We start from the raw sequence: 11239 nt of genomic DNA, 5'->3' as shown, positions 1-11239 counted from the left end.
TTCCCTGACTGTGGAATAAGAACTATGGACTACATAGCCTTATTAAAGCTTTTTATTTGATTCTCATTAGTATTTGCACCTACACTTAAGTAGTAGGAGAAACATGCCTCTTGAGGCATACAATGTTCTGTACCCAACTCTCTTCTTACCAGTTTCCCTTCTGTCCTCATTTGCGTGTAGCTGCATTTGGATTCCATCCTGAGGGTCTTCCTGTCTGCGGTCTATCCCACAGTTTATCCCCATCCTATACCCCATTTGCTACACCTCATTGCCAACCAGATGACTTAAGCCTATCTCTCTTTATCTAACGTGTTCAGCCCAGCCCCAGCCTGGCCTCCACTCCATCCCTGGCCTTTGCTCTGGTTCCTGCCTGACTCTACTTGCTGTCTAGTCTTTCAGTATAGTGGGCTTCATTGTTCCAATTTTCTAATTACTTCTGTCCTCTAGCAAAACTAAGTTGGAATCAGAATATAAGGGAAAAGGAAAAATATCCCTAAATGAGTATAAGTATTTACATCAAAACCACCAGACTCTTGCTTTTAGAGTCCTGCTTTCACATAGATATCGGCCTATCCCCAAAAGATAAATTCACTCCTGCTCTTTGCCATAATCTAAACAGCTTCTTGAGACACCAGTGACAATTATATAATCCACAAACAGAAAATTTGTTGGGATATGCAGCTTTTATATTTCTTGACCAGGTTATTTCCATGGGTTCAGTAAAAGGCGATGGAGGCTTTCAAAAATTTTCTTAAAATTTAGAAATATTTGAGGGGCTAGCACAGTCTCAGTTATGAGTACAGACAGGATTTGAATCCTGGCTCTCTCACCAGTCTAGGTTCCAGAGCACTTAATTTCTCTACACCTTAGGTTTTTCATACCTCAGATGGAAATACCTTGGAGAGCCATTGCATAGATTAAATAAGACAATATATATAAAGTGCGTAGGTGTAGCAAATGTTCTCTAAAAGTAATTAATACCTTATCAAGGCTCTCCGTGGAGAGGGAATTATTTATATCATCTTCTGCCCCCCGCCCCAAGGGAGTCCAAAGAACTAGCTATGGTTCTTTCTAGAAAAGAAAGGGGGGGGGGTGTAAAAGTAAATTAACATAAACAGAGGGCCTAAGGCCATAGAATGCTATCAAATAGGTAGTATTTATCTTCGTTATACAGATTAAAAAAAAAATGAGGCAAGAAGATTCTAGAATGCCCACTCTTAACTCACAAGTGTGTAAGATTTATTTCCCTGAAAGTCCTCAAAGTTACAAGTTGGGAACTACAAATAGAAATAAAAGATGTGCAGCATAGCTTTTAGTGTTTTAAAATAACAGCTATAGGGGGCACCTGGGTGGCTTAGTGGTTGAGAGTCTGCCTTTGGCTCAGGTCATGCTCCCAGGGTCCTGGAATCGAGTCCTGCACCAGGCTTTCTGCAGCGAGCCTGCTTCTCCCTCTGCCTGTGTCTCTGCCCCTCTCTCTGTGTGTGTATCTCATGAATAAATAAATAAATAATCTTAAAAAATAAATAACAGCTATAATTCACATATCATAGAAGACATTCTTTTAAAGTATAGAATTCAGTCACTTTAGGTATTCACAAGGTTGTGCAACCATCACTAATAGTTCCATGTTTCCACTACTCCTAAAAGAGACTCCCTTCTCCATCGGCAATAATTCTCATTCCTCTTTCCTTCTAGCCCCTTGGTAACCACTAATCTGCCTTCTATCTCTATGAATATACCCATGCTAGATATTTCACAAAAATGGAATCATACAATATGTGGTTCTTTGTGTCTGGCTTCTTTTACCATGTTTTCAAGGCTCATCTATGTCATAATATTTATCAGTACTTCATTTCTTTCTGTAGCTAAATATTCCATTATATAAATAAGCCAAATTTTATATATTCACCAATTGATGAACTTTGGGGTTGTTTCCACTGCTGCCATGAATATTCACACACAAGTTTTTGTGTGGACAGATGTTTTCATTTCTCCTCGGTGTATCCCCAGGAATGGAATTCCTGGGCTGAATGGTAACTCTATGTTTAACCTGTTGATGAACTGCCAGGCTGTTTTCCAAAACGGTGTACCATTTTCTCAACGCCAAGGTACAAAGTTTATTTTCTGGACTCTATTGTTTGTTAATCTACTTGTCTATTATTTCACCAATACCAAACTGTCTTTATTACTTTAGCTCTATAATAAGTTTTAAAGTCAGGTACTGTTAGCCTCCAACTTTGTTCTTCAGTATTTTGTTGGCTACTCTAGGTCTCTTGCCTTTCCATATAAACTCTAGATTCAGTTAGCTGATAGCCAGCAAACTTGCTGGGATTTTGATTGGAACTATATTGAATCTATAGATCAAGTGGAAAAGAACTCACATCTTGACAATATTGAGTCTACCTATCTACAAACATGGAGTATCTATTTATTTAGATTTATTTAGATCTTCTTTGAATTGTTTCATCAGAGTTTTGTAGTTTTTCTCATATAGATCTTATACCTTATATACCTTATATAAATATATAAATATTTTATGTTTAGACCTCAGTATTTTCTTTTCCCGTTTTGAGTGCTGATATAAATGGTGTTATATTTTTAATTTCAAATTTCGGTTGTTCATTGATGATATATGGGAAAGCAATTTACTTATTTAATCTTGCATCCCACAACCTTGATATACTTTATTAGTTCTATGAGTTTTTTGTTGGAAGCATGTTACTGTTCTATGTGGGTTTTTTTTAATGATTTTATTTATTTATTCATGAGAGAGAGAGAGAGAGAAATGAGAAAGAGGCAGAGACACAGGCAGAGGGAGAAGCAGGCTCCATGCAGGAAGCCCGATGTGGGACTCAGCCCTGAGACTCCGGGATCACGCCCTGGGCCAAAGGCAGATGCTCAACTGTTGAGCCACCCAGGCACTCCTGTTATATGTTTAAAAAAAAAAATCAGTTAAGACTGAGAAAGAAAAAAATCATTTAAGTTGTAAACAACTGGCTGGCTTGGTTGGTAGAGCATGTGACTTGATCTTGAGGTCATGAGTTCAAGCCCTATGTTGGGCATAGAGCTTAAATAAATACATAAGTTTATTATTAAAAGCAAAAACAAAAACAGAAAAGCCTGTAAGCAACTGAACAAGCGAACTCAGTTGTATTGTGAATGAGCGACATAACCATGCAAGAGGATAAAAAAGAAACTGATCTAAGTTAACTGCAAAACCTGTGATTTGACTATATCCCCTTAGTCGGGTGGGGTGGCAAGGAACAACTGCAAACAACTGCTTATATACATTGCATATATATTCCCAATTCTGTTGGCTGAGAGGGCCTGGACAAACATACCCCAGGGAGCACATCTGGCACCCAAATTTTGGTTTCTAATATAGTTCCCCAACTAAAAAGAATCCAGACTCCCTGGAGAAATGGCTGGTTCCAGAAAAGGAACAAGGTGAGCCTAAAACATGTTATGCTGGAAACTGAAGCGCAAAACAACAAAAAACAATTAGAGCATGTCAAAAGGATAGAGGAGCCACCTTAAGGGGCTCCTGATGACCAATATGGGGTGATTTGAACATTAGGATAACTAAGAATAGTACTAAATTATAACATTGAAAAACAGGAACTCTTTCGCCATGAAAGTCACGGTAAGGCTGAGGAACTATACCTGCTTAAAGGGCTGAAGCAGTATGATGACTGCAGGCAAGATGTGATCCTGAACTGGGTCTGTACTGAAGGAAGAAATATGCTACAAAGGACATCACTGGGTCATTTGACAAAATTGGAATACACAGGGTGGATCACAGTATTTCACCACTGTTACATTTCCCCAAGTTACTAACTCTCCTGTAGCTATTTAATGGAGTCATCTTGGTTTTAGGAAGTACTCTTTGAATGACTTAGGGATAGTGGGGCATGGTATGTAAAACTTACTCTCAAATGGAGGAACACAATTTGTATATATTATGTGTGTAGAGGAGTGGTGCATGCATTACCTCAGTGTGAATGCAAATGATAAATCAAATGGGGCACAAAGTTAACAATAGATGAACCTTGGTAAAGAGGATACAGTGTTTTTTTATACTATCCTTGCAAGTTTTCTGTAAGCTTGGGATTATTCCACATAAAAGGTTTTTAAAAGGTTGGTGTTTGGCATGCACAAAAAATGAAGGATAATGGAGCAAACTTCTGAAAACAGAAGGTATGATAACGTCATATATTCTGAAGGACTGTCATGTGGAAGGATTAAGACTGAATTTGGCTAATCTTATTTTGTATTAGCCTGCCTTGTGTAATATCATTACAGTACATCCAAGAGTTCAGGGCTGGAAAGAGAGGTAGTTCTTTAAGCTTTATGGAGTCTTCAGTATCATTCTGTGCAGAGAGGTGAAAAGTCCCATGATTCTAAGAGTTCATAGGGTGGAGTAAATGAGTGAAAGGGACAGGTGTAGGAAAATGCGAACTTGTGGGGACTTGAGAGCAATGTCTTCTCTAGAGGCTTCCAAATACAATTAAAGACAAAACCAGACTCTGTACAGTAATCCCGTTAGCAGTGTCTAGGGGTGCTGGGGTGCCCAGCTATGACCTCTAATCTTACCTAATCCTTTTTTTCCAGGTGAACAAACAGGTACCAAAATTCACAAAGCAAGTGTGTAAGATAATGAAAGGTGTAAATGTGTGCATATATATCAAAACACACCATTTTTAATGAAAGAAATTAATATCCACACATTTGTACTTCTGTACAATTTTGGGTATTATATAATTTTAAGCTGTTTACAAATAACATGTAATGCTTCAAATATTACATAATGTCGATAATACATTTCTAGCAGAAATAAATATATTGCACTTAAAAAGAACTTCATTAGATGTTACTTCATAGTATTAGGCTTATAACTTCTTTTTTCATAAAACATTTCCCATGCCCTTCCCCCCACCCCCAACACACACACTTCATTACAGTGACTGTTCTCACGCAATTCATTAAGCAAATGAACACAGCAAACAATAGAACTGTGATAGAGTCTACTAAAGAGGCTATATCCAATTTTATCCTTCCGGAAATAAAAGACGTTCTTTTAGGTTTCTGAAAATAAGGGAAAAAAACTAAATACATATTTTAATGTATCAGAAGTAAAATACAACAAATTGTATTTTTTGTCCAGATGTATTATTTTACCAATCTTTTAATTGTATTATTATCAGGGGAGGGGATTGGAATTGAGGGAGAGATAGAGAAAGAAGGGCCAGAAAATACTTATGGATTATCTGCCTATCAAATATTTATAAATGAACGTTTGCATATTTAAGCATGCTAAAAAAAGATAAATATTAGGATATTTTATAACTGGCATGGAGTATCAGTGAAGAAATTATTTTATATTTTCTAAAGGTTTAAGAATTTGTATCTTCCCATTGCTTATTATGTCCTTGCATTCTGAAATAATATAAAAACATGTAAAATCCATCCTCTACCAAGCTGTCTAAAGGAGCCAGCTGATAATCTTTTCTGTCCAGTGCTTTATTTTTTCTACTCTAGATTAGGGTATAATACAGTTTTGTTTGTAACAGTTACCAATTCCATACATGTTTAATAATGAAAACAGTATCCTTACTTTGTCAATGTAAAACTGAGTAAAAATATTGTTTTTCTTGCAGTATGTGACCCTGCACATTATATAACTGGATTTTTTTGAACTTTAGTTGCTGAGTCATGGGTAAGCTTGACTGCATACTTAGTGGGGTGACAAAGTCATTCTATCCATTTTATTTGAAGCTCATTTTTTTTGATATAATTCTGCTAAATATTATCAAGACAGCCTGAAAAACTAGCAAGAAATTTAGAAATGGTTAAATATACTAACATCTATCTGAAAAAGTCATAGGAAGTATGGGAATGGGGATCCTCTTCTTCTAAAAATACTTTTTTCTTGGGCTTTTGGAGAGTGTTCTTTTTCTTTTTTTGCACAGGAGTCTAGGGATATTGTGGCTGGAGAAGTGCAAAGGCAGATATGAATGAGAGTGAGGGAGGGGAGATCTTGGAACACCCCACAAGTTCATGTAACTCCTATAGTACAGCCCCATACAGGGGTTTTTTCTTATTATCTTTTTAATACCTCCCATCCTGTGCCCCTCTACTAGGAATAACAAAAATTCAAAAGGACCAGCAGTGCAACCTAAATTCATTAATGTAGAACTTGCAACCTAATAATTTGTGATAAAATGTTGACACGAGGTGGATATACTTTACCTATATTCTGTTAAAAGTGGACAAAGGAGGGGGAAGAGTTGTAAGTAAAAGAAATAACTGACCTTATTCAGCATTATTGATAAATGTTTTAAAAACAAATCAGGTATGCAGAACCTACTAAGATATGAATTAATCCCTTCAGGTTAGGTAAACCAGTTCTGGAAGGGCCTCTTTAGCAGCACTGCACGTTAGCCATGTTTTCTGATACTGTAATATACCTTGATGGGGGAAACCCTGAATTTCTTCTGAATATACTGTCACTCATGCTCTTTAATCATTCAATTGGCTTTCCCACCAACTATCTAGTTTTTGCAATTGCTTTTGGTAGGACAGGCTTTTGACTTTAGAATCTTAAATACTCAAAGAGATTATTAAGTAAGAATCAAGAGCCAGAATAGTTTAGAAAGACTCGGATTAGAGTAAATTTCTAGCCTTGGTTCTCATGGCTAGGGTGAACTTTGATCAGGTTAAGCTCCATGTACCTGTGCTTCTTACTTCTGGTTCAAATAATGCCAAGTACTTCAAAAATATATCTAATTTAGAATTTCAGGTGTTCTTCCCGAAGAGCATGCTTTGGTATCTTAGTCTTTGTTTTTCTCTAAACACTCTACTTATTTTTAGTCTTACATTGCTGAATTACAAAATCAAGTTTTGAAGCCAGAAAATACTGGTGTAAAACCATATTTAACCAAAAACATACAAACCTACTTTAAGACATGTCAGTTGGGAAAAGTGTCTGAATAATATTAAAATGATCCTTTCATTCTCATTGAGAAGAAAATTCAGATACAGATTCACTTTAGTAGACCAGTAATTTACCAGAATATTGAGTAACATCATGTTAAATAGCATCTAGTTTTGTTATTCCTGCTGTAAGCAGCAGTATTGCGTATTAAGAGGAGCACTGGCAACAGGCTATTAAGTAACAAATCCCTATCCTAAGCTCTACGATGGATATTTAAACATTACTCATAGATGCTCTTTTAAAGAAACACATTATTTATGCTGTGTTTGAAAACAAACTACCTGTGGATACTATAGCATAACGTGCAAGAAGTTAGAAATTGGCCTACAGTGTCTGCCATAGGACTTCAAGATGCTTGGTTAGCACAGCTGATGCTTCTCCATACGAAAACTATGGGACACAGTGGAGAAAAAAATTGCAAAGTCCAACAACAATGGCATCACACAGACAGGCTATGCCATTACGCCTCGTCTCATAGACTAGAAATGCCCCAGAAAGGCATTTGATATGGAAAAGCCTAACAGAACAACCAAATAAAATCCCATGCAGTTTGATGTGAAAAGTATATTGCATTTACTCCCACCTCTACTCTCAGCAGTGACATCTCCCATCTCTAACAGATTCAATACTTTTGCCATCAGGACAAAGTAGATACAACATTTAAATTAGGCTAACATAGAGTTTTGGGGAACTTTGTAAAGAAGACAGGTTATATCTTATAGCTAGAACATATTATATTTTAATGTTGAAGGACTACAAACTTTACTAAATTTCTGTTGTTAGGGACACAAACTGTTGCAAAATGCCAAACATACTACCCTGACTGTCAATGCTTAGATATATGTTGCCCCCCCCAAATATAGAGATTATATATCACTAAAATATCATTAATTACTAGACACTAAAGGAAGGCTTAAGAAGACATTAAGGACACAAAATAAAGAGGATAAATGCTTTAGACTCATTTACAATAAAGCAAGCACTGCCAGTGTTTCAGTCAGGGGGTCACTGAGTTGACACAGGATTTTAGATAATGGACTAGAAAAATAGTAAAGGAGTCACCGAATGGAACAGTAAAAGAAGAACACATAACTCCTTGTGAGCATATATTAAATGGTGGCTATGTGGGCATTCAGAATGTCATTCACGAATCCTTGTCAATCAGTGAGAGGTAACAGCTAATCTAATAACAAAGCAGATTTATCAAAAATGAGAATTTGGCCCAGGGCATTTTACCATCCAAAAGGTCTCCCAAAGCTGAAGTAAAAATGAAAGGGTCTTTGGTATCCCTGGCAGAGAAATTCCTTTCAGAACAGGGCAGCTGTCTTGTTATTGCAGACTGAGAGAAAGTCCCCTGTGTCATCACCAAGAAGCTTGAGAAGTGTTCCTCAGCAAGTCAGTCATAGTGCACTTAGAATGCAGCCCAAAAAAATAAAACCTCTGTTTCACCACGTAACACATAGAGCCTCTGGCTTCAAAACTGTATCTAGAAAGTTTTTCCTACATAAATGGCAAGTAATTGTGAAAAAGAAAATTAGGAAGAAAGAAGACAAGACTGGGAAACAGAGCTTGTCAGGTACTGGCCCTTCAGTATCACAAAAAGAACTTTGGAAAGTCATTACTGCCTATTCATCCACAAAATAGGATGCTTTAGCATCATCTCAGCCCCTTCCTCAGCAAACTAATACAAAGGAAAAACTAAACATGCTTAAGCTACAGCACTACAAATATTTCTCTATTGGCTCTCATTTTCTACAGAGAGAAATGGACTTAAGTTAGTCATTATGCATTACAGTTGGTATGTTATATATATTGCCTCTTTGAAGATTCTTTTAACCTGTGGAAAGCAGAAAGAAAACCTCTACATGTTGATTTTATACATTACTGCATTGACACAGCATTTTTAACCGCTAGGTATAATACACCTTAAAATTCATCTGCTTTGTGTTATTCAATTTCCTGGGCAAGTTAGTATCCTATTGGTTGCAGGACTTAGGCTGGCTAAGAACTTTATACTGATTCTCTCTCGAACCCAAGAGCTGTCCCCAAACTAGACATGACTCCTGGTCTGTGGTGCACTCCCTCAGCGGTAGGTTCTATTGTGAGTCCAGCTCTCCTCTTTAATAGGTCCCATGTCTCCTGGAGAGCTCCTGCTCCAACACATCCCACATCCCACCCACCCAACCCTGTCCCATATTTCCATACCCATTTGCACATTCTGGATCTGGATTTTCCTAGGTTTAGAAGTCATACAAATGGTGTCATCACAGCAGAGGAATGGCGCAGTCCTTGGATAGCAGCATAGGGACCCTGCTGGAAGTAGTGATGGTACCGGGGCATGTGGAATGAGGGGAACGTCGGGCCACTACCCTGCATGGAGCTGGCAATGGCCGATGGTGTCAGAGGCATCCCAAGTCGGCTATATGGTGGCAATGAACCCTGGATAGGGTGAGGAATGGGTGTTGCTATGGATGCTGTGCTGGTGCCAAGAGCAGTCAGGGACTGGGGGTGCTGAAAGCCAGGAAAACTGGATGAAGATGATACCCAGGAGCTGAGAGACAAATTATCAGACGTTGTAAAGGCTGACCCTGAAAGGAAAAACAACTCATTAGACTAGAAACTATTTCAGTGTGCAAATCAAGAATTACATTATCTGTAAGGACTGATTTATTTTTTAAAATATATAATAGATTGACAATTTAAAAAGATAGCATGTCAACCTTTCCGGATATCATTTGTACCATATATGGAAGAGAGAATTTACTAAATAGAAAAAGACTTAGCTCATTCGATGGCCTACATACCCCCAGAGAATGGCCAAAACACTAGTACCCTGACTGAGAGTAATAACTGGATTCCCTATAAAAAATAGCAAAAGGGATTATAGGGGAAAGGAGAGAAAATGAGTGGGAAAAATCAGAGAGGGTGATGAAACATGAGAGACTCCTAACTCTGGGAAACGAACAAGGGGTAGTGGAAAGGGAGGTGCGTGGGGGGATGGAGTGACTGGGTGATGGGCACTGAAGGGGGCACTGATGGGATGAGCACTGGGTTTTATACTATATGTTGGCAAATCAAACTCCAATAAAAAATATACATATAAAAAATAAAAATAAACTTAAAAAAGAGAAAGTTGAGGGAATCATGGTTCCAGGCAAAAATTTATGGATTCATAGGTGATTCCAGTTTTACAGTTTACTCTCACTGATTATAAAATCATCAATATTGTGTCCTAGTTCTGCAAATTGAAAAAAGAGAAGTTGTAAATTATTTTTATAAAGTTGCTTTGGGAGAATGTAATTTTAAATATGTAGGTAAGGTTGCTCTAAATTTTTGCAACATTTTACCATCTAAAACAGGAACCTACTTTCAATTATTCTAACAATATTTATATTCCTTATAGCTTAAATTAAATTTAATATCACTATTAAGAATGTGTGGTCTGCATTAATATTTAATCATTTACTTTTCTTGCATTTTTTTTATGCTTAATCAATAGTTTATAAATTTGCCTAAAAAAAAAAAAAACTGGATTCCCACTAAAGGAACTCCAAATAGCTAGTATCTATCTATCGTAACCTCTACAACATCCCTGCAAGGAAGGCTGGACATATAAGCCTCAACAAAGTTACTTGGTTTCTAAGGGCACTGTGGAAATCCACAAGAGTGTTTTTTTTTTTCTAGCTTCCATAATTCTTTTATTAAATTTTTGACAAGTTGCAAGAGTAATAAGCTTTTCGTACATATCCACGAGTTTAAACAGAAGTTGACACTGAATTTTCCAACTGTATAATTAATTACTAGTAGCTCATTTGGACTTAGTTATAAGAAATGTCCTATAATTTGACAGGCTATGCTATTCTATACAAAGGATATAAAAATATGACAGAGGGCCCTCTCCCCACACAAACATCCCTGTGCCCAGGGTTAGGCACCCTCTGGACTCCCAGGTACAGAGGGCTCCTCTGTGAGCCTCTGGGACAGAGGAACTTTTCAGTTCTCCCCTACTGTCACCACTGGGGCCCCTGCCTATATATAATACCCTTCACTGGAAAAAGTCTTCTTTTTAAAAGTGTTTTCCATTTTAGCCATTGATCCTAATAAGATATTCCTGAACTATCTTATAAGGGGATAAGTACAGTCCCTGATTTCAGATTACAAAATTGAGGTTCAGAAAGACTTAAAGGACCGCCCCCAAAGTCCAACAGCTTTTTGGTGGTAGATCATGGAGAAGTAACTCCTGAG

At 37.3% G+C, this 11239-nt stretch overlaps 1 protein-coding gene across 1 annotated transcript in view; it reads right to left on the bottom strand.

The window, feature by feature from the left end:
• Positions 1 to 4682: 4682 nt before the first annotated feature.
• TBX20 (T-box transcription factor 20) overlaps positions 4683 to 11239 on the bottom strand; it is a 55245-nt gene continuing 48688 nt past the window's right edge. The window contains exon 8 of the mRNA XM_072783506.1: positions 4683 to 9582. Within this exon, the coding sequence (XP_072639607.1) occupies positions 9242 to 9582 (341 nt within the window). The 3' untranslated portion in view covers positions 4683 to 9241. The remainder of the gene's footprint in view (positions 9583 to 11239) is intronic.

This window comes from Canis lupus, chromosome 18, assembly GCF_048164855.1.
Source record: "Canis lupus baileyi chromosome 18, mCanLup2.hap1, whole genome shotgun sequence".
In the NCBI taxonomy this organism is placed as follows: domain Eukaryota; kingdom Metazoa; phylum Chordata; class Mammalia; order Carnivora; family Canidae; genus Canis; species Canis lupus.
This window is presented reverse-complemented; position numbering and strand designations above follow the sequence as displayed.